The sequence below is a fragment of the Pleurodeles waltl genome, chromosome 1_2, assembly GCF_031143425.1.
Source record: "Pleurodeles waltl isolate 20211129_DDA chromosome 1_2, aPleWal1.hap1.20221129, whole genome shotgun sequence".
NCBI classification, from domain to species: domain Eukaryota; kingdom Metazoa; phylum Chordata; class Amphibia; order Caudata; family Salamandridae; genus Pleurodeles; species Pleurodeles waltl.
In genome coordinates this window covers 873,230,066-873,256,917 of record NC_090437.1, presented here as the reverse complement: position 1 = coordinate 873,256,917, position 26,852 = coordinate 873,230,066, and the positions used below count along the sequence as shown (strand labels likewise).

The 26,852-nt window shown below is 40.8% G+C and overlaps 1 protein-coding gene across 8 annotated transcripts in view; it reads right to left on the bottom strand.

Moving 5' to 3' along the window:
• TENM3 (teneurin transmembrane protein 3) overlaps nucleotides 1-26,852 on the bottom strand; it is a 1,099,611-nt gene that overhangs the window by 307,830 nt on the left and 764,929 nt on the right. For 7 of the 8 annotated variants that reach the window (XM_069244742.1, XM_069199199.1, XM_069199207.1 and 4 more), the window contains one exon: nucleotides 5,370-5,579. The exons of the other annotated variant lie outside the window; for it this stretch is intronic. In XM_069244742.1, coding sequence (XP_069100843.1) covers nucleotides 5,370-5,579 — 210 coding nt within the window. The remainder of the gene's footprint in view (nucleotides 1-5,369; nucleotides 5,580-26,852) is intronic. 8 annotated transcript variants of the gene reach the window in all.

The window sequence follows — 26,852 nt, the reverse complement described above, 5'->3', positions numbered from 1 at the left end:
TTGTAAAGACACTGCCTAGGGGTTTTGCGAGCAGGGGACTGCCAAATTGGGTGGCAGAGTTGAGTAAATTATGTGTCAGGAAAAGGCAAATTAGGTAGCGTAATGCAGCACATTTTTTAATAGTATTCATTATTTTTTTATTTTTACACTTGTTAACACTCTCTCGGCATTGGTTGTACCTCATTAGTTGCAGTTTAATATCAAGTTTTAAAATACAGCAATAAGCAACAGAAAGGTGACCAGTCAAGTTTTACAAAGGGACTTCCACTGTGCTTCAACACGTCGCTTTGTGCTTAGTAACTTTTGAACCATGTGATCTAGAAACATTTTTCCTTACAATCAATCTGCAGATTATGCAGCAGATGATGTTTTATGTGGCAAATCTATCATTATATGAAAAATGCAGCGGTTTCACAATCGCATGATTCCAGCGGCCCTGAGAATGGCAGACTGCATGCATGTGCATTTGCTATAAGCAATGTTTGTGGTAATATCAGGGAAATCCACAGTGCAAACCAACCCACAGACCATAAACAACCAAACACCCACACACTGACCTTTCAAACCTGCCCCTCTGGCATTGCCAGGTTGCCTACAGTCCAGTCTGACCATGTCAACATACCAGAGCACAAAGCAATTAAAGTAGAGTGTGTTTTTAACTATTAAACTGCAGGCCATAACACTTTCTGTTTCACTTATTTGGTTTGAAAGCACTTTTTTCCCCAAAAAGGAGTGCATGATGAAACATTTTATCTGTTTGATAAATCCGAAAAGCTTCCCTGGGGGCCTCTTGCTGGACTAAAGTAATTGAAAGGCTTAGGGCACAGCGAACACATTGCTCAGGGCATCTGCTAGCAATGCACTTCCATTAAGTGGCAAATCTACAATAAACAGGTAAGGAACGGGTTTGCTTTCCTGTTTATTTCTGTACTTGCAGTGGGTTGCATAAACAATGCCTCACGTGACCACCATGAATGTGGGGTTAGCTACCCACTCCGGGGATAAAAGCATTTCTTTTTGCCAGGGGGTGTTAACTGTGCTACTCAAAAGCAGCAGTAGCAGAGGCCTCCTGCTGTGCCCTCAGGCCAGGATAGGAGGTGGCGCACTACATGATGTGCCTGCTCGGGCTGACCATTGTCATTCTATATAGAATGACAATAGCCAGCCATCAGTTAGTACTTAATGCGGAGCCTGCCACAAACCTGAAAGAAAGGCCTACATCTGTCCTCAGGAATTTGTCATCGGACACCGTGAATACATGCCTTTTAAATCGTCTGAGGGGAGGTTATCTTTCCAAAAGCAGGGCCATCATAGATCATGTTTTAATGGTCCAATAGCCCTGCAAACAGTGAAAGTGTGGAGGAGATATGTTTTGTCCCCTGCGTCTCCCAACGCTTGTCACCTGTGTCCCCTCGACTCCAAAATCTGGGGGGGATAAATCCCCCACATCCCCAACACTTCCTACGCCCATGCACAAAATGGTTTGTTGCAGACATCCAACTGTTGAAGGAGCAATCAAATCTGAGTTTTATAACTAAATGTTCTGGTACCAGAACATTGTTTGACATAAATATACTGTCCTAATTATTTGAGTTACAAAAATAGTTTGGCAAGCTACTTAAGCTTGAGCCAGGCTTAAGCCGGATGCCTGGCTCTGGCTCAGCTCGAGGTCCTCTTGGAACGTCGAGCCCAACACAACTCAAGCTTTCACTAGATGCCACGTGGCCTAGTAGCTACAGCTATCGATCATGTATCATTGGGAGACATTTTCGAATCCTGGCCTCGCCACATCTTTCTGTGAATCTGAACAAATCCATGTGTGCTCAAAAGAGAAAGTCTAACGTAGTCTCTGTCAGTTGTAAATTGCTCTAATGTCCTTGGGCAATGTTCACTTTATGTAAAACTGCCCAAAATACAACGAAGATTCTGTCCGTTACCCTATACTCAACCTCCAATAATTAAGGACAAAACGTTAACATTTGATGGCAGAAATAGACCCATCTAGTGACTGAATTGCACGCTGTGAAGCTGCAAAGTATGGTATTAAAACCAGCTTCACTGCTTGGCCAAATTGTGTAATCTTAGGCTAATAGCATATTTCACTGCACTTCAATCCCTGTAATGTTGCTTCCTCTATAATAAGAATCTAGACCACACATAGGGTACACATGACTCGTGACATGTCTCTTGGTTCTTTTATAGTATTTTAGTCAGGAATGTTTCACAATTCATGTAAAAAAAAAATCTCACTTTTTAATAAACACTTTCCAAATAATCTGATGTACTAAGGTGAAACTCTTCCAAGTGTTAAAAGAAATCCACTTCCTTAAATTTTGAAGACACCTATTGCACTCTGTAATATTTGTTGCATGGTTTACATGCCAACTGTTTTTAGGGTCTGGCTCTTGCACAGGCTACTAGAGCCAGAGCTCACCCTTCACTCCCTATTAACTTGATGGCTTTCCCACCTATATTTAATAATAGAAAATAAACGCTTAAAGACAGATAGTTTTGAAAACAATACATAGGACATTATTTATGTCAGATATTTGTGTATACAATATATTGACATGCAACCAACTAAATACATTCTTTATTTATCATCTACAGCTTACACTTCCTTGTTTGATCTTTGACTATGTTTGATAATGTTTAAGCACAAAGATGATTGCGGTGGCATATCTGTGTGTGGGTGGGTGGTTCACTTTCCTGTGATCTAGTCCTTCTAATCAAAAAATGTGAAAATCTCCAATCAAAAATGCTACCACATGAAACACACTGGAGTTGTTCCAACTATAATATTGATGAAGCTTCTCTAACACAGGCTCATTCCCACCCAGATGTTATGTCTATCCAGAGACCATTAATTGCTACCAGAATTCTCAATTACTAAAAGAATTAAAGTAGCTTTCAGTAAGACTTTACAATTATTCTGCACAGTTCGTTCCTCTCCAACTCCTGCCTTCATTAGCTCATCCACTGCAGCAACACCGGAATTGTACAACAACATCAACATTTTTGGTAAGTGTCAAGAAAATAGAGAAAGACAGCGCCAACTATCTCTCCTCCCACCTTAAATTGCTCCCCAAAGGCGAGCTCCCTTACCCAATGTTCTGCTCTGCAGCAATTTCTACCAACAGAAGACCTGAAAGCTTTCTTTGTCACAGATGATACTAACTCTGCTTATGTCAGCTGTTGACTCTGACAACTCATTGAATTTCACCTCAGTCGTAGTTCTTATCTGTCAGGTTTCTGTTAAAGACACTGGACAGAGGCTACCATAGCCACTGCGATTATTTTAGGTTTATGAGATATGAATGAACTCTTCATTTCTGTCTACTTTGATTTGTTGGAGTCCTGCAACTAAGGATGGATGAAATTATCTTGGCCCCAGATGCAAAATTGTGAGCAATATCTATGGTTTTGTATCTGTCTCCCCCGATTCGAAAAAGGGAGAACCGGAGAAATACTGTATGGAACAAGAATTCCTCGTTCTGGGCATTGGGGAAGGCAAGGATCGAGGAATGTTTCTGCCAGCCATTGTAATTAAATGCAAGGTAATTATTTTAAGATAATTAGAATGGCTAGACCCTGGCAGTACTCTTCAAAGACCTTTCCCAGCATGGGAACTTGTGTGTGGTGCCTGCCCGGAGGACCCTTCATTGCAGGCAGGCAAGCATGTTACACAGACTTCACTGCTGGGGAGATAAACAAATACAAAGTTGCTTTGAAGTACACCGCCAGGAGTGCGGACAATGTATTTTTCTTAATGCAGCTGGCTTTAAGGTAAATGCATTAACCAGCCTCCCTCTCAGTTCTTTAAAAAACAACTACGTTTTTTTTGTCTGTGGAGAAGAGGACCAGTCTCAAATTCGCTTCGCGCAGAAACAAATGGACTTACAGTGCAGCAACCTTACACACCTCGATCAGTTAAGACAGTTAAAGATATAAAAACCTTTAGCTGATAGTCACAAGCTCGTTTCTGTCAGGATCCAAGTCACTCCCCTGAATGAAAGCAATGCATTAAGCATTGTCATTTCATCTCTTGCAACAATGCCATAACTTTCAGAATGCAGCAGGGCTCACCAATTCACCATTCTAAGACTTCCCCTTCAACTTTTACATGTAGTTTTACACTGAACTGCTCAGTCAAAGGGCTGTCAGTCCATTCACGTGCTATTGACAAATTACCTATCAGTGTCTCTGCCATGCTAAGGAAGAGTTAATCTCTCATATCTTATGATTCCTTGGAAACTGGAGAGGACAGAATCCTGAAACTCAATGGTTCCTATTTCTAACTCCATTCTGGGAGAGGATGTGGCATTTCAGCAACAGCTGCCGACTTTGGAACTGGGGAACCAGGCCAGAGTCTCATCGTTCACTCAACATCCTGTGATTCAGGACAAACCCATGTCTAAAAAACAAAACAAAAAAAAAAAAAAAAAAAAAAAAAAAGGTCACCTGTAAAATGTAACTTGTGCTCATGTAAAGCATTCCTATACCGTTAGGTCAAGTTTGCGCTATATTTAAAAAATAATCCATCTTTCTCCTTTACACCATCATTTGGCCGATTTTGCCCATTTAGATAAAAATGCAGCCATAGCCATTTGCATAACAGTAACATCAACATCACCTATCAAACAGGATGTGTGACTAAAGAAACCTGCATGCTTCACAAACCCATGCACTATATACATATCCTGAACATCATTTCTTAAACGACAGAACCCATTATGAACTCTAAGTAGGACTAAACTAATGTCCTCTACTGAGACTTCCGTTTAGTAGCTGGAGTACCTATAGAGGTCCAAACCAGTGTTGCCCACCTCACACTGAAAAGAAGCAATCCACGTAGTCCCTTTCTCCACAGTCTACTCTGGCTCTCTGTCAATGCCATTAAAAGCCTCAAGGGAGACTAGACTTCGAATGTCAAGGTGATATCGGCCCAGACTTCTGGAGTAGTACAAAGTGTACAACTCATTTGGATACTGTACTGTAAACATCTAACATCAGACCCTCACTCCAAAATGCAAGGAAATTGAAATTTCAGTGCCCCAATCAATGAGCATCATTGTATCAGCTTATCCAAATGTTATTCTCCATTCCATCAGCAGCAACGTATGTAGGGCGTGCAGAGGCAATTAAGAAGTTATGAGTTCCCTAACTAAGGAAAATCAGTGCATCATGAAACACCCCTTTGAGCTACATGCTTACCCACCGTTTCTAGCTCCAAGAAACATAGGAAGAACTTTAAACAAATAATAAACATTTCAATTGAATGGATTTATAGTGGCAAATGTATTACAGACAAAAGAAAGTGGGGGAATAACAAATGCAATAAAACCATGAAGGTAGGTTCATCGGCTTACCATGGCATGGGTCACACACTGAAAGAGTGCCGATGTGCGCTAGGTAAGAGCTGGCAGTGTACTCATCCTCAGGGTCAGAGTCCTGCCCTCGCTGGGCGGCATTAGCACTTATTAACCACTTCTGGTTGTCATGCAGGCTGGGTGATGGAGGAGGGGAATGTAAATGTTCAATTACTGATGCGCTAGATGAAGAGGATGGCATGGGAGAACCTAAAAAAAATAAAAAGTGTTTTAAAAGGTGGTTCAGGACAGGCATGAATGACAGCTACGCCCTCTGACGCTTAACTCTGAAGTATTGACTGACAGTCGAACTTGCAAGCATGATGAAAAAAATACAACCTCTCAACACACTGATGGCTAAGCCTGGACGAATATCATGGTAGTACATAAACCTATCTCACAAAAACATCCAACTTGGTGTATGGAAAACATGGAAAGTGTTTAGATGTTAAAATTAAATATGGATGAATGTATTTCTAGGTAACCTCCAAATCCATACTTGTACATAATGCAACTTGCCTTGGACACAATGCATTTAATCCATTCTAGACAAAACATATTAAACTACTTATTAATTAAAAATAAACTTTGGGATCAATTGTTTTACTCATAGTTTGGCTGGATCTGTTCTGCACCAGCGCTTGCTTAATACAGGAGTAAATCTAACGCTGTGTAGATGAGTATTAAGACACAGGTGCCCCACGAATTTTTAATTGTGACTGTAGACCCCGCCCTCCTCCACTTACCCGCTATTGCCCTCTTCCCCCACCCCAGATTTGGAGGAGAAGCTGTAATTCACAACGGTTTGGATCTGCTACCCTTTGAAAAAGAAACACGTCATTGTTCCTAAAATGCAGTTTACTTAGTGCATGCAAATTATTCCCCTCAAAATCGAGAGGGAAGCTGTAGCGTACCACCATTGTCGTGTGATTTTGGAGCACTGTGCATATACTTGGCTAAATACAGGTAAGGTGGCCCATGTCTCGGCCAATCTTAATATTTTAAGCCAAGAGTACTCATCATTGCGACTCGCAGTTTTGCTGTCGACCATTAGATGTTTTGGCCTACAAAACCTCACGTGCAACGGTAAAAAAACGAAGGAAAACACAACAAAAAACAGAACTGTCTGGGTGTTTTAAAAAATGACAGGAGGCCGCATGTAAGTTTGGAATGTCACAAGAAAATACGAACAAGATACGTCATAGCATCCCCACCCCCGCCGATTCAGGCCCGACTATGTCAGTTATATTATAGGGGGTGTGGGGGTTCGGAAAACAGAATGTGGGTAACACATTTTCAAACAGTCCAGAAATCGAAAACTTCAAGTGGAACCAAGTCTTTACTGCAGTCGTTCGTGCTACCCCGGTGAGTTTTTTACGCATTAGAGCCACATGCACACGGAATGCGCCATCCACCCGCACGCGGCGCGCGCTAATTCTCTGTCCCCCGGGGTGCATTCCTGCCTCTAGGTGGAGCAGCCAGCCTGGAAACCAGAAATAACACGGACGGAGCACACTGCTCAACTGCAGGCTCGAGCTTCCTTCACGCGATGCATTACTTCACACTTCACTGGACGGGTGACAGAGCAGCATTCAGACGGGAAAACGGACGAGGGGCACTTGTGTTTTCAGTCCATCTCTCAAAATAAACCATTTCAACGGATTACTGGTAAGTTAAATCCCTCGCAAACGCATTTCAGTACGTGCCCCTTAACATCTTTCCGTTGTGATCGCTTTAGGGTCTCACGATTGGGGTTTGAAGCGCCACGTAAATGCGTGTAAAGTACATGTTTGTTTCATGTCTGTACGCGGTGGATATTCGTCGAACTTAAAGAAAACTCTGGAAGGGTAATTACTTTCACGACGGGGTTTCCACATCACGCAGTCACCAAGTGTCCGCACCTCATCCTTTTATGCAATAGGAGGGCGCATTCTGTAACTTTCGTTTGAACATTTGAAAGCGGTGCTCAAGTATTCCAGCGTGCAATGTGCCGTGTCCCGGCATGCAATGTTCTGGTGGTTAAAATTCGGGCCTACTTGAAAGCCTACTGCGCGCGAGGGCCTATTGGCAGCAATGACTGATGTGAAGCCAATGAAAACCAATAACCAAAGCCCCTGTACTTCGGCGCTTGGGCTGCTCCCCCCGTTCCTGCTCGTTTTCAATGCAAGACAGCCCTTACCTACTAAGAGTACATTGATAATAAAGCATGCCTACATTTTATCATAATGTGAGGAGACGTACCTCTCCGCCCTTAAAGAGAAACGAGGAAGAATCTCTAGCCTTAGATGAAATGTTACCCCACGAGTGTGCAAGGTTTACCGCACAGCACCCCGGTCTCAATACGCACTGAAATATACACTAGGGCCCAGAGTTAATAAAACTTGTGCGGGGACTTATGCGACGTGACGATCTAGCACTTTAGTGCATGCATTAAATGCCCTTTCAACAACTACTCTATTGAAAGTTGAGGCCCATGTGGCATAAATGCATTAAAACAAATTCGTTCCAAAAGGCATTGTGCACAGTTGATACAGGTACATCTTAAGCATTCCTTCCACAGACTAAAAGAAGTAAAGCAATTTTTGTTCCACACGTTCAATATCTGCCATAAGCACGGCACCTTTGGAAACTATGCAACATATCTGTATCTAAAAAAATAAAATTGGTCATGTTGGATCTGACAAAAACAGACTGTTTTCTAAATGTAGGGGTATGCTAGGCTCACATGTAGAAAAAGGTGCCTTTTTATGACCCTCTTTAGGAACTGGACCAGATACATTCCTTTCATATTTAAGACAAAAAACACTGGAGAACAATAAATCCCAAATGTAATCGAAATACACCAGTCACTTTTATAACATCCCGTTTCACAGAGGTACTAGTACTAGCATGAATGCCACAAACCCATCTGTGCAATTCTGAAATTCTGTACGTTCTTACCCCAAAATACATAACTTACTTGTGTACAACTTATCACCATGTATGTTTTTTCTGATAAAAAAAAAGACTCTCATAGTTTACGCTCAAAATGGCTTGTGACACACAGAAATACTGGTAAATGTATCCAACCTTTATAGACTCTCTACAGGGCACAATTTATACATGCACAGGATTGTATATTACAACTCAACCTGTGGCAGGGAAGAAAAACTTACACTTTTCAACATTTTTGTCCGTATCACTCCGCAAGTTAAATGTGCACATACAGGTGGGAAATAGACTTGAAAAACACATGGGATACCCCTGTTATGCCTGTGTGTATTTCCTCTTTGCATTGTATTTCTCGGATCACTCATCTTGGAACGCTTACCACTACCACGACAAGAGGAATTTCTGGTGCTGATCATGTTTGCTTAGTGCATGTTGCATACACTTACACAATGCTTCTGCATGCAGACTATAGATGTTTTACTTGTGTGAATCACCACCAAAGAACACGTGAGACATATGGCAGTTTACATGACAAGCGCTTTTTTTTTTTTTACGGGAAAGCATTGTGAAACTTTCTTTTAGGGTGAGAGTTGATGGATGGGGTGCTTTCTTATTCCACTGCGTCCTTAGACGTGAAAGCCTTCAGGGGATCATGTCATGTTTCACTGGTTGCTTGTCATTGGCTCATGACAAGCAGGCACTGTAGAACGGGTTGAGGATGCCCAAGCCTTGAGAAGAGGTTAAATAGAAAGGATGGCTGGCTGGCTGCTTTAGGTAAACCCTGGGTGACCTTAGGCACCTGAGTGACCCTAAGATTGCGTAGGCAGCATTAGAGCAGGAAGTGGGCCCAGCCTTCGTTTGCAGAGCCTAAGATGGGGGCAAAGAACTGTTCAACCAAGCAGAGAAATGACTACAGATCTTCATGCATATATTAATACTTATTAAAATTTTAGTGACATCATATTCCTGTGAATGAAACACGTATGCCAGTGAATGGCCAAGTATTGTGTGCAGCCTATCCAGCACCTAGGGGTAACTGGCTAGCCAAAGCCACCTAGCTTGATAAGGAGATGAGTTGGGAGAGGCTTTGTCTTCAGAAGGTATGAGTCAGACGCAAACTCTCAGTGGCTTGCATTAGGGAAGGGGACACCCTAGATGAGAGAGAGAATTTAGTGTGGGTGTTGGGTGAAGCAAGCAAAGACTGTAGTAGCCGATTGTTTTGGCATTTGTCCACCTCTGGTTACAGAGTGGGACAGGAAGAAGGCGTGCACTTCAGACTAGGTTGGATGGGAGCTTTCTGATCTGACCATGGCACCCTGGGCTGATAGAAATAGGGGGGTCTTTCTGAACTATCTCAAATTAAACAAAACCTTTTCTCTACTTTTCAGATGTGATCATTGGTATCAAGTTTTCAACAAAATTATATTTTTATATAAATAAGAAACCAAATGCAAAGTACTTTGATCAACTTTTATCAAGGGCCTAGAACATTTTGTAATCTTTAATGCCACCTGCTCTGCCAAGTACAAATATGATGTACAATATTTGTTCTTTTTGTATGCCACCTCACTTCTGGTTAAAAACTTTACATAAAAACGCCCCCTATAATTTAGCACAGTCTAAATTGAAGAGATTTTAGCCTATAGCTTTCCTCAAAGTACGTGGGAAGAATGCATTTTCCAGTTCTGTTAACTCTCCGCATGATTCTCACTTCAATCATTCAATCTCACACCAGAAAATCTCACCTCTTTGCCCTACAGATGGATCAGAATACCTCAGCTCATCCAGATAGGGCAATTCACACTCTGCAAAGGCAATTTTTTGGATGGGCATTGAAAAAAAATTCCAGAGGTCACTGGCATTACAATTCCACATTAATAGTAAACTGTGCTATGGAAATGCTCATAACAAACCCATAACCATTAACTAGGCATACAACGTGGATTAAGGTTTTAATCGCAAGACTGGGCAACCCACCTATTTATAATTAGATGTATATCATTTCGTTATTGCTGCTTAACGTATTTAGTCAAAAATTTAAGTCAGCTCACAGAGACAAACCTTTACTTATTCATCCTTGTTAAAGTCAAGAAGTAAACAATATGTTGCTTTTTCATTAGGTGTGTTGAGTAAAAAACTTACTAATTGTCACTCCCTAAATATGTGCGTTCTCATCCTTAAATTCTTGTATTATTGCACTACACCAACCGAATTTCTACATGATGGCTAAATCAATAATAGAGTAAAATTACAGAAAACAAATGAAACATGAAAACGGAATCCTCTAATTTGCATTCAATACATTTGCATACATTTATCATTTTGTTTCAGACACAAATCTCCCTCAAATAGATCATGATACAACTTTAAAGTACCAACAATACTGCTATCATACAACTTCTCAAGCTTAAAACATGTACACAGTTATACATATAAAGCCTAAAAATTAATGGAAAAGAAATTGTAATAAGAGACTATCGCTAAAAATGCAATTAGAAAACTTTAACACAACACAATAAGGCGTCACAGAGCGGTACCACAAAAAAGACCAACTCCTGCAAGCTGTTTGCCCTGTCTGAATAGTAAATCCTCACACTGCCCCTTTACCATAGAACAATCATATTTACAGCATACCCTATCATTAAAGAAGAGTGAGAAATAACACCTATACTAGTGTGTCTGGGAATTGTAAAGCCTAACAAACTCACAAAAATCGGTTTCGCCAATGGTCTCTGTTTCTCCATTGGTCTGTTGGAGACAAGTGGACTCTGATTTTTAAAAATCTGTAAAAGCTACCGCATATGTTTATGAAGTTTTCTTTCATTGCACTTTTGTTTAAACTTGCTCAGCAGCTCTAGATGTAAATCAATTACCAGAAAGGCTCATCTTACAACAGCACTTTACATATTTACATTTCTTCATTAGAGAAGACCAAGGGAAGTTAAAGTGAATTAAAAGCAACACACACTTTTACACCATTTATGCATGGTGGCTAAGATTTTGCAAAACCAAAAACTTGATACTGACAGTATGGCAAAAACTGTTTTAAAAGGAAGCAAAATAAGGTGTGAGATTCCAACTAGAGTGATCAGGACACACAATTACCAATTCATGCTCCTTTGCATATTTCACAGAGAACTTCAGGAGTTGCAAGGAAGGTTTCCAACATTGACTTTACAGAATGGAAAAGTCGAAGTGATGGTACAACAAAGACGTAGTTCAATTAGGCTCATCTCAGAGAGTCAATCACGAGGTCTCCCATTTGTGTTAATAAAATGCTAGAGCCTATTCATGACCACAGATATGTGTGAAATTCCATATATAATGTTTGCACTTAACCCATAACACAGCTAACATTTTAAAACACATTGCAATTTTACAAGCTTGCTCCGAGTACCATTGCTTGAGCTTCTTCTTGTCCATTAAATGTTTATTTGTTCTTCTTACAAGAAGCTACTAAAGTTATGAGTTATCTTTGTAGTACAACACAGGTTTAATCGAGAATGTTGACGTCATTAGCTTGCATGGGTGCTTTGATCCGATTATTCCTTACCAGGAGAGGGAATCCTTCATCTTCTTTCAGAGGAGTGGCAAATCTGACAAATAAGGTTAAGGGGGAGTAAGCGGCGGTACAGAGCCATATTTCAATGAATTGTGAATGTGGGCAGTGCCAGCCACACCATCATGCAGCTGAGCGCATCAGCCAGTGGGAAACATCTTAAGAGTAGCATGCAGTCTTAGCCACATGTCTTTGGAGGAAGAATTTTCTACATAATTTTTCCAAATACATATGCCCAAAACGCAAGAACAACACTTTAGTTTACCATGAAAATAAAAAATGAGTGAGCTGAAGCGCACATGGTGTCACTTCCTAGGAGGTGTTCATAGCACTCCCCAATCTGGATATTGATACACCTCCTGAGAAAAATATGCAGTAGTCTTCAGAAGGAATTTAAAGAATCCAAAAATTAGAACAATTTTAGCAGTGTTAGAATCAAAGAGTTAATTTAACCTTGAAATGTCAGTCAACCTTCCATGGCATTGTCATTAATAGGTCTTAACATAATATTGTTTAATATAAATATATACATTGTCCAGGATGCCAAAAGCTGTCTGTCACTCACATCTAGGGTGGTTTACAAGTTGACCAACGCAGAACAAAGATTCTGTCCCAGTTGAAGGAGTCATATAATCTTAACAAATTTACAAGAGGCATATATTCATGCTTAATACTGTGTCCTCTATTTTCTCCACCACAGGGAAGGATGGTAAGAATTGATGTAATAACAGCAATCAATGACGTAGCTGTTTCTTCTTCAGGAATTGTAGCTATTTGATAATCAAAAATAAGCACCAATCAAAGGCTGTTTCAATTAGTGTACTACTAACTAAACACAATTAACAATAATGGGTGCTGCAAAAGCTCAACAACAATAAATTAGTAAGACATGATATTCACAGGATTCTGACTTTTTAAGTTTTTATAACATGTAATCACTTAGCTAGAGTGGCTGAGAAAGCGGGGCTCAAATGGATTGCAGACACATAATTTGGCCTTAAGTGTTGGAGCAAGTGGCAGATGTGTATCATGATAGGATTTACCAAATATTCAGAGATGGTATTTAAAAATTAGAAGAATACATAAGTAACACAATGCAACTAACTCACAGCGATTAGCATACATTGTCTTCCTTTCATTTTTAATCATTTACTGCCACAGCTGCCTTGAGTGCAATGCAAGAATCAGCTGCCGCGGGGTGGGATGAGGATCATGAAGCATCCACACCTGATTTGTCAGCTCCCTCCTTGGAAGCACTAATTATAATTCTACAGACTGAACACTTCATTGGTCACTTAATCTTCCACCAGAACAGCTGACAATCTCTCCTGACTCAAAAACAAATGACATACATAAGCATGTCTGTGAGTCCTGTGTGATATATTTTGCTGATGGAGCAAAATATGGCGTTTACACTTATCTTTTTATTTCTTTTTTTAACGGGACTAATTGTTCAAAACAACATTACCTTGTCCCAGCTATATTTTTGGGTGTTCTCAAGTGTTCCAATATAATGTCAAAGTTCCTAATTGGAAAAAAGCTTCCACAGAATAAAAACGTTCTAATTGCTAGATTTCTGTATTTGCATAATACCGGGACACAGACAGACACAGGATAAATAAACAGGTAAAATATGTTATTTTTTGTTGACAGACTTCTGAACGTGGATGATCTTGTTTGTTAAAAGAAAAAAAACACAATAGGTTATAGTTAACGGTACACCATTACAATATTATCCTTCGTAATATGTACATACTAAAGGACCATCATACATACAGTGAGGGATGGTGAGGGCCAACTTCTGGTGCTCCTGCATGGCTGCAGTGCGTACTGTGGCCATCTATATGCCTAGTCCCCAACCTTGGCAGTAATGCAACCTTCTGCTGTATTAAATAGTCTGTTGAGTTGACAAATCACATCCACACAAGTCTACCTAGGAGATGAGCACACATGAGGCTGTTGGTTCCTAGGTTGTTACATATAAGCACTGCCTAAGTTAGGGGTCAAACTGGCTGTTCTGAACTCACAAAATCTGGGGAGAGTTCACAATCACTGCTTGCAGGCACAGAAGTTCTGCCAGTATTCTTTAGAAGTGCCTGTAACAGGATTCAAAACAAATCTGGTTCGCCCTGTGGAACCAAGTCCCAACTCTGTTTTTCGGGAAGGCATTAGAATGTGCTTCACAATTTATTTTGAAGGTGTCCCACTTATCTGGAAACAGGCTTTAATACTTCTGCTTGTTAAGATGCCTATGGCTGACCCTCAGGCTCAAATTAATTTTGAGCACATTCCAGTGCTTCCATTCACTGCTAAGCTGTTTGTGGACAGTATGGATTTCGTTGTTCCTTTAGTGCTTAAACTGCCTTGCTGAAAGAACTACGTAGAGTTATGGCTCAAGGATATAGGGCTGCACTAATTTTCCTCAGTTCGACTGTGCTTTTAATATAGTCTCTCATGAAACAATGAGCCACCATCTAGATTCTCTGAGATGAAGATTTGAATAGCTTAAATCTTTTTGTATGATAGTTCTCATATTGTTTATCTTCCCCCTTAACAATCAGATTTTACGCACAAGGAGCTCTTTGCGTGTTTTCCCAGAGTCCTACTCTTTTAGTCTATATATCACTCCCCTGATCTTGCAAATTCATTCTTTGTTTTTTCACTAATATCATGTGCAAATGATACTCAGGTTGTGGCATCTTTTAATAACCACTAAGGAGAGGTTCCCACAAAATTCTAGGCAGGCATGTCATCGGTTGTGAGGTGGACATGGCAAAACCTCTTAAAACTTAACAAGGACAAAACCATTCTCGTGGGCCACCCGCTTTTAGAGGGAGTTCAGAAACAGGCTTACATTAAAAGAAAAAGTACTCCAAGAATGGCTCTGATGCATCTTAAGCTACCAGACCTAAAGCTAGACTAAACTTATCGTAAAAGCAAACAATACAGATAAAAGGCGTATACTTCCTCCTCCAGGGCTGCTTGTTCAACCTTGACGAATTTTGTGGTGGATCCTAACCAAGAATCTGACATTGATTAAGTGTATTACGAGGTTTTAGATCAGGATAACACTATCTATTTCATATGTTCCCAAAATCCAGTGTGCAAGACAATCCTGCGGTAGTTTTGAAAGCAGCAATATAGGTGATCGTAGGACAAGAGAATGACTATTTAATATTAGCACCTATACTGGATGGTTCATCACACAAGATGCAAGAGTAAGTTTAGACATTTCAAAGCGCAATGTGAAATCAGACAGAGCTTTTAAATGTTCCAACTCTGCTTTACATAACTTCCCAACTGGTTACTACTCTATGTCGAATTTTCTTTTTTATACGTTGGGACAGGTCTCATGTTTTAAACGCAACTTTTAGGCCCAGTTTTTTTGTAATAAAAATGTAAACATATTAAGGTTTCCCTTTCATCCTAATATGTTAGTCCATTTGCATTTGTTTTCGCATTAATTTTTGCAGTTTAATATAGCACAATCTCGACCAAAGAAAATTGGAGCGCTTTACATAAGCGCCAGATTACATTACACAAGGCCCGGTTTTATTTATTTATTTTACACAGGGGAGGTTATGTGAATTGACCAAAATGTGCCCAGAATCACAGAATGTTGAGCTGACGCCAGCAGTGCCGTCTCCTGCTTAATAAAGACATAGCACCCAGCAGTTCTATTAAAATATGTAGACACCAATGGCCTTTTTAATCACACAGATATATGTGGAAAGAATTCATATGGGAACAACGTGACTTTAATAATGTAGGAGTAGAGGGGAAAGTGCTTGAGTACATAAGGTGAAACATGATGCCTTTCCCTCTGCCTGGCACTACGTTTGAAAGTAGCTAGTGAGCAAGAAGTATAATGACTGTGAAGACAAAGTGGGCTCACAACCTTATCCTGCGCAATATTAGGTGCATATAAGGCTACGAGTATTAAAATTGATGAGCTTGTATTCAAGACCTGGGCAACGCATCTGGCTGTTCGACACAATTGTTTGTTATTTATTTTAATCTGTAAGTGTGCTTTAATTTTTAATGCACGTTTATTTGTAGGATTTTAATTTATTAAATATGCATGGTGTAATTTTGGAGAAAGCTGTTTGTGCAGAACGTGCTATATGACCCTCAGAGGACGCAGATGTCCTCAATGTCTTAGCAGTCTGTACAGAGTATTGTCAGGCCTCCGATACACTATCACCAGAGTTAAATCTTCCTGGGTGAGGTAAGAAGGGTTTAACAGGGCCACATTCTAAGATACATCTTTCAAAGCAGTAGCCAGAACCACGTGAAAGGGTATGGCTGGTTTGTTATAGAGACAAATGTCCAGACTTTTGGAGCTCGCAAAACACATACTAGTCCCCTTCTCACTACCAAAACATCTGCCAAATTTGTATTACTTTTTCAGTGGTTTCAAGGCGCTATCTAGGCTGTACATATCCTGTTCCCAAAACAGTTAGCGATTTTAGAGTGTTCTAAGTGTCACTAAATTGGGCAGTGAGTGGGAGTCAAGTGGACTTCAGAATACACATTGAAAGTAAAGAAATGACAAGGATTGCAAAAATGTGCAAACCAGCAGAAAAACTACATGAGGCAACATTTCACAGAACAAAAGATTAAACAAGAGTGAAGTTTTATTTGGACAAAGGCAAGACAGAATTATCTGCTCTCCACAACAATGAGATCCCTCCGGACTGAAGGCAGACCATAACAAGCATTTGCAATGCTACGGGTCTCGCGTTTGCTCGAGTTAGAGCTATTAGCATTGTAAATTCCTAACTGGACTTTTCTTGTCACATAAAGTGAAAATAAAAAGTAAAACAGTTGGCATAAGCGAGCTGATTCAAAGCGCCGCCATGAGCGTGAAGGAGAGACAAAAAGAAAAATAAGTTTGCTATGCTCGACCTAAAAAGGCACAGTACTGGCAAACAAGGGTGAGGACGATTCAAATGTGCAGCAAAATAAACTACCAATAAGTAAACAAGTAATAATACATAACCACTTTCTATTCCCTAGTACTTACACTTTGAGAATTGCATTTTTATGAGACGATCTACAGAACAGCTGCACCAAGTTCAGCACGATCCCCAAAAGCCACTTATGTTGAAAATTATCATATTTGTGGTGACAAAGATGCTCCCTTCTTATCTCAAGTGATGAGACCCACTGAGCACCGCCTAGGCCTCTGCCTTCTCCACCTTGTCCTGACCTGAATAGGAGGTGATGATACCTGGGCCTGAACATAAGCAGAGACAGCCCTGCGAATCCAAACATAACATGTTTTAACTTTCTGAGGGGGTGCCATTAAATCCAATCAAACGCCACAACTCGTTGTGCATCACACATGTACTAGAGGCTCATCAACGAAGAAGCCAGGTTAGAACATTAGACTGGAAGCAAAGGCTTCTGAAGCGTGAGAAAGGAACTCATATCTTTGAAGTGGCCAGATGGGTTCTGGACGAGACGAAAGCCATAGATTTTCCCCAAGGCCTGCCCCTACCTGATCAAGTCGAAAGGAGTGGCAAAACTATTGACTCGGCAGTTGATACCTACTTAAAAATTTACATAACTTGCCTCTGAAGAGAAAAGGCATGTTTGCATTGTTCGAATACATTCTTAACAGTTTCATCAAGTTGCGTGTCAATTTGTGAGAGAACCTTTAGGGATCTGTACTTCTGTATCGAATGGGCCCAACATGTTCATATCTAGATATCAATTCTGGTCACTATGGATGCACTATGGATATTGTTAAACAATCAAAGAATACACTGGACAGCAACTGGACATGTGTCTTTGTGGATCCCAGTAGCCCCGAGAAATACAAACCTGCAAGGCAATACTTTCTGGATACTCAAGGACTGTGAAAAGAGCATCCACTACAACAGAGACGTTTTAAGGCGTAGACAAAGTGGGCTCTGGCCCATGGCCACAGCCTTTCTGGGGGTCCCCTGATAGAGCTAGCTCTGCACAGATTCCTGTCCTGATGATGTTTCCCATACAGATTGTATTATATACCTATTTCCTTACATTTATTTTAATGTTGGTGATGGGTGGGAGTATATCATTCATTTTGCAGAGAAATGTTGGGTTTATGTTTTACGCAACATCCATAAAAAGTTTTTTTTTTAGGTCAAAACCAGATCTCACACTTGAGAAATAGAAGTGTCTGACAGATTATTTGCAGTAATATTAGTGTCACTATCACTAAATATTAGATGTCAACACATTTAGAATGTGGACTAGTGTCCCAGTGTGCTGTCAGTGACCTGGCCAGAGACGGCATGAAGGAGCTGAAATTGGAATATAAATTAAAATTCAAACAGGGGCTCCCAAAATATGTTTGGCCTAGGGCTCCCACAATCCTTAAGATGTCCCTGCAGAGCAAGCAGATGCCAGAAATTTGGTGGTGAAGCATCCTAGCCAAGTATGCATCTGCAGGCCAAGTATTAACACATCAGATGTTTCTACCCTGAAGACCAAGGAACAACACATCAGATGTTTCAAACGCTACAGGCTCGGGGCTGTACATTTTGTTCATAAATTGTGGCACATAGAATTTTTGTAGATCCTTTCCTTCTCTCAGCATCGCCTGCTTTGTAAATGAATAGTTGATATGGAGGCAGTCTGGTCCTGGCTGTTGACATCGACCAAACATGCCAGAACCACTAGATGGCCCAGAAATACAAGTAACCCCCTATAGCGGCTTAGAGCCATGCTTTTCCTTTGACATCACTGCAGCTTGCCCACATCCTCCCAAATTGTGTTGATGAAGATAAAGGGCAAATCTATGTAAGCTTCCTACTGAAAAATCCCACACACATTAGCAGCCAGCCTAGCCGGCTGCTCGAGTCAGGATGACAGCCAGTGCCTTTCACCAAGGTTTGTACTTGATGCATTCACACATGTCCCTTGTTATGCCACCTACTTTTCTAGTTCTGAAAAGGACTATTAGGTCTTTGAGCCAGTATGGTGTGCCTTTCTACATTTACTGCCTCGTTTTAGTGTTACATTTAGTATGCAGTTTGGGTGAAGAAATGAGAGAAAAACCTCTTAACCAGTCAGTTCCTTAAGTTGTTGTTTGACCAAGAGTTTACACCCACGAGCATCTATGGTAAATTCTGTGCAACATCAGAAGGAAGCACCACCGCACTGTGGCCAGAGCCACCTGCCTTTTTGCTGCCCGTCCCAAACACAACAAATACGTTTCTTGCAGGTTATGGGAGTGTCTAGGAAGTCTGCAAGTGGGCACCAATCTTGCCATAAATAAGGGCCCAGAAAAGAAGCCTTGATATTCCCGAACATGAAGTCCACCGATCATGTGCCAGCTTCTCCCTGCATTGACCGGAAAGAGGCATTATTTCATCCCATATTAATGAAGAACAACGTCTGTGACAGAATGGATTACATTTTTAAACATTAAATTACATAGATAAGAAAATTACAATTACATATTTTGGTTGCACCTCAATCGAGTTACCTGTTTTACTATTTAGAATTGTGACAATCATTAAGATATACGAGAGGGGTTTGTTAGCTGGACGTGGAGATTACAGGGCGGACGCAAAATCTTCATATAAATTGAGTGCACAGTAAAAATGCAATCATATTCCTGCCTAGACAACTAATTCAAAATCACAAGTAGGAAAACCAAATGACTTACTTGAAAGCAACAAACGCACCGTCTATGTTACTCGGTGATACGAATACCAATAGCAATTCAGACGAGATGTGGCATTTTGCAGAACATCCGAAATCAATTACTAAAGTCTTTATAAAAAGTACTATACTGTAGTTGACAAGGAATATCCAGAGCAATGATATGTGAAGAATTGTTGAACTTTAATACATTTACCAAGTCCCAAATTAACAAACCTATTAGAAACTATATACCTAGCACCTGTCGTTCAATGCTTAAACCCTAGACTTTGAGCTAGTAATGGTCATTTATTGCATATGCTTCTTGGTGGTAGGTTCTTGAATATTTTGTCAAGCATGTAGTGTTATGCTGATAACTGTTCTAATGCTGTGTGTAGTGTCCGCCTGCCGTTGGTGCGTGTAAGGCAGGTGTACTGACATCAGTAGCACTAATTCGGAGGAGCTTGTCTCTCGGAACTAAAGTATATGGTTGTATGTTTATATTAACATTCCATTTTGTGGGTTGTGTGGCCAGTTTGCAAAGGCATACATAGGAGGAGATGTGGCTTTATGCCCGAGCTGATGGCGTTGGTATTGGGGAACCAGGTTTGTGTCTCGCTCTGAGTTCAACATACTGTGATTCTGAGCAAATCATTTAATTTCTCTGTGCCTAAGAAATGTGTCATATAACCTGGTAAAGACTCTAATGCCCTTGGGGAAATATGTGCAACCACAAGTGCACATGATCAGGACACATGTATGGAACTATAACATGATACATCTCTAGTTGCTGGGGCCCAAACTGCTGTACACTAGCATTAGAGTCAAATGAGATTAATACAAAAGATTAAGAGAAAAGTCTTCACCTGAGATCCAAATGGAAATAGTTTGGCAGGGTATGCCCTAGGGGTACCCGTACACAGTAGAAACTGTACCTGTGCTCCTGCACCAGATGCGGCTGGCATGTGCACCTTTGCAATATGACCTAAAAGTCCTTCTTATTTTATCACGGTTCAGTGTATTGGCCAAACATGTTAAGTCATCATCCTCTCATCTGTAATTATTTATATGCCCCTTTAGTCCCAAATATTTAGCTTTCTGCTACTCACATGTATCCAGGACCTATGTGTCTAGGGTTCTGTGTATTCAACACAAATTGCCCTAATAAACAGGCATATCATCTTCCTCACTACCAATCACTCAGTTGTATACATAGAGGTTATGCACCAGTTTGGCTATGATAACTAAAATACGAAGCGTGGTCTTCGTAATACTGGAATCCACACACACAAGTAACATTTTACACACAACACAAAGGCAAAGTTAAGCTGACCAAATATGTTTTACAATATCTAGCTTCTGAAATCTGCATTCAAACAACAAGCCACTGCAATAATCTGCAGTGTGCGCAACTTGTGCGATATTTCATCAGCATGAATCAAACACAAGCAAGCTCCTGCCTCCAGCTATCAGACTCTCTGAAAGCAAACCCTAACAGGATGATCTAACAACATGCACACTGAGCAGAGAGTTGAAAAAAAGCTACACATTTCTATCCATGTTTTATGGAAAGAAAAAAAATGGAACTTACCCTTTGTGACTGCTTTTTGTCCTATGTTTCACAATGCTTCATTATTGAAAGGTGGTTTTAGCATTCATTCTGCTTTCCCCAATTTTTGGACCATTCATCCACTCTTGCAATTACTTTCACCCCACTACCTCACCCCTCCCCAATGTGTACTGCCCAAGGAGGTTTTCCAAGAGAACACAGAAAGGATGCTCAGTGGGAGGCACTCTGGGAAAATAAGCAGGCATCTAGCAGAAAAGCTTCAGCACTGAATGGGCAGAGGGATTTTAATGAAGCCACAAAGAGGAAAAAGCACAGCAATATAAGACAGCAGCACACCGCTCTAAAAATGTACAATGCCTGTTACAAGCAAAAATCAATCAAATCCCTCAGCGGAACAATTGCTATTTTCTTACAATAATGTACAGAGCTCAACAGACCTCAAATGCTAAAACCGCGACAGACACAGCAACTAATTAAAGTCCAATTTTCCACAACAGGGAAAATACAATCTGGCTTTTTCGAGTGGCAAGAATAAGTCAGCTCAAAAAATTACACATCAAGCAGCGTGACCTGTTTTCCAAACACCTGGTCAACCTATATATTCCCCATGGAAACATGAAGGCGATGGGCAGTGGAGGTATATTTCAAAATGGAGGTTCTTTTCAAAGTGCAGAGCACGCCATTGGCTGAAACTTCCGTCAACCTCGTGAGGCTGCAGGCTGCAAACCCGTTTCCAAAGAGCAGAGTGAGCGGACTCTTCAAAAAGTATCGGCCTTGAAAAGCAATGCTAAGGTTCTAGCATCTGAAAGGAGAATACTGATTAACTGAGACGCGACGGCATCCATCGTTTCCCCACTGTCCCCAACAGACCGTTTAAACCTTGGCTCATCATTACAGTTATAATTACTTTCTAGCCTTATTATGCTATACCTGGCAATCTGCGTGCAAAATGCCAAGCTTTTAAGGTCAGGCAGAGATAACAATTCTCTCATCGGCACTAAAAAAGTGAACTTTCTTATTTGAGTCTTTAAGCGGCTATCACACTGGCGTCAAAGGCAATCAAGGAGGGGATATTCAATTTACAGTATACACAAGTAATGATCATTAAATTGTTCTGGAAAAGCTGTTGGTAAGCATAAAAGTCCATTGTTGTAATTACATCCCGTTCTTGCAATGAGTCTAGCGCTGTGAACTTGCGGAGTTTAAGCAAATGAAGGCCAAGGATCGTAAAAAAGGCGGAAAAAAAACATTAAAGTACAGTACTTTAAAACTGTGCCGTTTCACAAAATAAAAGAACAGCACTTCCTGAAATCAAGAACAAAACAATTTACAACTTACTGGGGCCACAGGTGTACATCTCTTGAATTTGTTAAAGTCCTTTAATCCTTCATTCTAATTGAGACACTGACCTTCACCGGCCGTAAGTGCCAGTGCACATCTAGGCCACACAATACCTCAGTGTTTTGTGCCTGCAACAATGGCCAGTCTCCAGTTATGTATTCACTAGAGATGGATTCAGCTATTAACACAACACCATGTTCCTTCCCCTCACTCAGCCCCTCCTCACCCAAACAGCGGATTAGCTGGGTCAGCATTCTGTGAGGACGAAGGTGAAAAATAAACAAATCACTGCATACACGGCTGATGCAGTAGCGATCAGTCTCTGGAAAATTATTCAAGCATCATGAGCAAGGCAATCTTAATCGCTGCCTCTTTCAGCCCTGTGGCTCTCGGCATGTCGGCTGAATGGGACGAGCACTTAAGAGGTCACCTTTGGAGAAGGTCCACGTCTGAATGTTGTCCATTAACCTGTGGTCTTGGAAGGGGGGTGGCAGACAGCTCTCTGGTATCTCTGTGAAAGGCTTTGTCATCATCCATTACTTTGCCAGCCTTCGTTGGGGTCATCCTCATTGGATCACGCAAAGCAGCTTACATACGTATAACAACTGGGATTCTGAATTAGTACTACTGGCCCTACTATCGTACCCCTGATATGAGTACCAGAAAGTCCCACTTGCCGTAATTTATGAGAACCAAAAAGAGTATCCCAGGGAGGACATGACTATCCATGAATATTATCATATCTAAATTTCACATGATTCAAAAATAATTTAGTAACTCATTTAAATATAAACTTTTTTAAAAAGGGTCCATTACATTACATTGACGTATACTCCAGTTCCATCACAAAAAGAAAAAAAGGTTTACAATTTCCACATGAGACAATTTGCAGCTTACAAAGATTCTAAATTATAGTGCACAAAATACAACCTTTAAGTAATGATGGACGCTTAGGGCAAAACTGCAGAAGGTGCAAGAATAAATGTTCAGGAGATTTTGGGTAACATCCCACTACTTGCCATCATACGCATTAGGGACTGCGGCCGGCAGTATGTCGTCATCCATGGCTTACTAAGTCATCAAAATATTTCAAAGCAAACTGTGCTTCTTGTACTGTTGCAAATGAACTTCACAGTGGTAGTTATTTTATTTGTTAATCCAATCAGTAGAAACAGAGTTATGAATTTTTAAAAGTTTAAGGTAAAAACGATCTATCTTTTCCCATAGTTGCCTTGCGGTTATTTCGACATCTATAAGTCATTAACAATACTTAGATGAGAAAATTTGAACATGTGTTATATCAGACAATGAAGACATAGGGCAATATTGCTCTTACTGGTTCAGAGGCTTTGTTAACTTCCAGTGAGATTTAGCCCTTACTTCTTTTCCTTAGCATACTGTAGTGATATCCACGCGGATATACAATTGTTCCCAATAATATCTTTATTTACATTAGAGATTTATTGCAAAACACTATGACTCTAGATCTTTAGTTGGCATAGGTAAACAAATACAGTAAATTGATTACTGGAAACCGTTTTTAAACTGCGAGTGCAGGGGAAGAGGGGAACACAGTCAAATGTGGAATTTATAAATGGATGTTCCACTTTGAGTTAATGTCTGAAAAATAAAGTGATTGAATAAAACGCACAAAGATAGGGGAGGACAGACAGGAAGGAATGTCAAAGCAAAAGGAACCATAATACACAGGACTAAGGGACAATGGTAAAAAAATATAGCAAGGTGCTAGGCTAACAGCAATGAGGATTTCAACAAGAACTGGCAAAACCAATAGTCCTTGCCTTTTAGACCTATTGGCTTTGCCAGTACTGTTTGCCAAGAAAAAAAAAGCATGATGACATCGCCATTGTTGCTGGCATAAACATTGCCACTGTTGCCAGCTGCAACATCCTATAGGTGCATGCTCACATGTACAGAATGATGCAGGTGGCATTTTTTTTTTAACTGACTGATCTAAGAGGATCGAATGCTACCTAGATTGGTAAAAAAATAAAGTGATTTTTCTTAGTAGAGCTCCAGACCGCTGTTCTACCCTCCACAAACATAAAAGAAAAAAAATAATACCTGATTGTGGTGACGGAGCAACAGAGAACGGGGTAGGAGAAAGCATCAGAGGGTTGAGGGGCAATGCAATTAAGGCTGGGTAGGAGGTGAAGATGGGAAACAGCACATGAGGGGGAGAGCAACTTGAAACACTGAGGCAAGGAGAGATGTGCACAAGACTATAAGAGAGCAGCAGCACACAAGGGACAGAGCAACACAGAGCATGCAGGGGAGAAGCACACAAAAGTGAGAGAGAACAACAGGGATGATGGGAGGAGAAACCCGAGAAACAGTGAGCAGCACAAGAGAAAGAGACCTTGAGCACAGGGGGGTTGAGTATTTTGAGAATGGAAGAAGCATAGCACGGAGAAGGTTAGCAAACACATGGACTCTCAGGGAGTGCTGAAAGTAAAAGAAAAAGGTAGTTTGCTAAAAGTGAGTAGTGGACAATAAAGCCACCGAACGGTAAGCAACAGTAGGGCTTCTAACCAAGGTGGATCGATAACTAAATAGAACATAAGCTTTTTTTTTTTGCTTTTTTTTTTTTAATAAGGGGCAGGCAGGGGAATGGAAGCAGCATGGTTGTAAGTGGGGAAAACGCAGAAGCAACAAAGGGGGTTGGTGGCAATGCTGAAAACATATTGGGGGCAGGAAATTAATAGGGGGAGAGGGCTGGAAGAGATGCAAAAGCAATAAGGGTGAGGGCTGGGGAAATGCAACTTAACACGGGGCGGGGGAAACCAACATGGAGGACGGGGTGGGGGAAGCAATGGGGAGAATAATAGAGGCAAGAAGAATGGGAGGGGATGGAGGGAAGTGGCAACAAAGAGCAACACAGAGTGCAGGGGAGAGACGTACACAAGGCAGACATCTCAAAAACACACACACCCACCTCCCTTGCTTAGCACAAAAGAAAAAAGTAGTGCTTATAAGGCAAGCAATGGAAACAGAGATAGCAGCCAATCAGAGAGATTGTAAAGAGGCAATGCTGCACAGGAGGGACAAACACAAGATTGTCATGCTGGGACACAAACAAGAAAATGCAGGCAAATTAGAGTGGCAAGTAAAGTCAAGCAATGCTAAGCAATGGGCGGGATCCACGTACTTCTCGGTTCTTGGTACGACATGAACTGTTGCATTTGTACCGGACAATCGCACAAGTCTGCATGACAAACTGTAACCACCACTTTTGGACAGCGAACCGCACTCACAGCGTCTTTCACAGACTCTGATAAGCACTAGTGTGGCCTCTCAACACCTGACACACTCTGTCTGTTTATGTTATCGTCTCTCTACAATGACAAATACGGGTTTTAAGTATTGTTGTCATGATTTCACCGTTGCTTCAACTTTGGCAACAAAGGCATTCCTTTCTGAAACACATAGAAAAATGAATGCTGGACCTACAGGCTGATGGTACCAAAGCCATAGCCCTGGTTAACATCTCCAAGAGTTAACCGGAAGGCCCCGGTATCCTTAATGGACGAATGTAAGTTGTGCGCAAACAGCATTGCTTAATGCTGATCCTGTACCATGCAAGTGGTGTCACTTTTCATAGAAGTGCCTCAAAACATTATCAAAGGGAAACTGTGTTTTAATAACATTTCAGATGTCATCTTTGAGAGGATTTCGACAATCCCATTTCACACAGCAGCCAGCGTGCTCCGAATAGTTACAGGCAGCCATTGTCATTGGCACACGCGCAGGGTCAACCTCTCAAAGCTTCCCAGCCAAATGCAATCCTCACACACATATAAAAGGATAACATTTTATAATGCTGCTGGAGCGGCGTGTTTATTGCAGCTTGGCTGCTTTGATTTGCATTCCGGAGACTGACAGCGACAGCATGTTTTCCTACAGATAAGGAAAATAGCTGGTAATGAATATCCACAAGTGTGAAGGTGGAAATCACTTAGCTATAGTCATAGTAAATGTTAGTTTAAATAACTGTAAATCCTAACGGTGATGCAGAGCTTTACTAATTCACTGCTATAAGATCAAAGTAACACGTGCCATAATATTTTCCGTCTTCTATATGTTGTTTATATCCCAGCTGAGCTCCCCAACTCAAGTTATATATTATTTTTTAGTAACCAACTTTATTACTTTTGGATGAAAAAAACATGAAGTTGTATAAGCACTTTAGAAATGTCAAGCAATTTGCCTTGTATAAAAAGTTCCGCACACAGATATTTTCCCATGTATTGTAAAACATTTGTAAATAGAGGGGTGGGGGCTGAGGCCCCTCTTGGTCCCATATAGTCATAGTTGCATAAGAACTAACCCGTACAACATTGTTTACTTTTCTTGGCTTATACCTTGTACATTATAACTCAAGCTATATTTCGTTTTTCACTTACACAGTAAGACCTAATGCCAG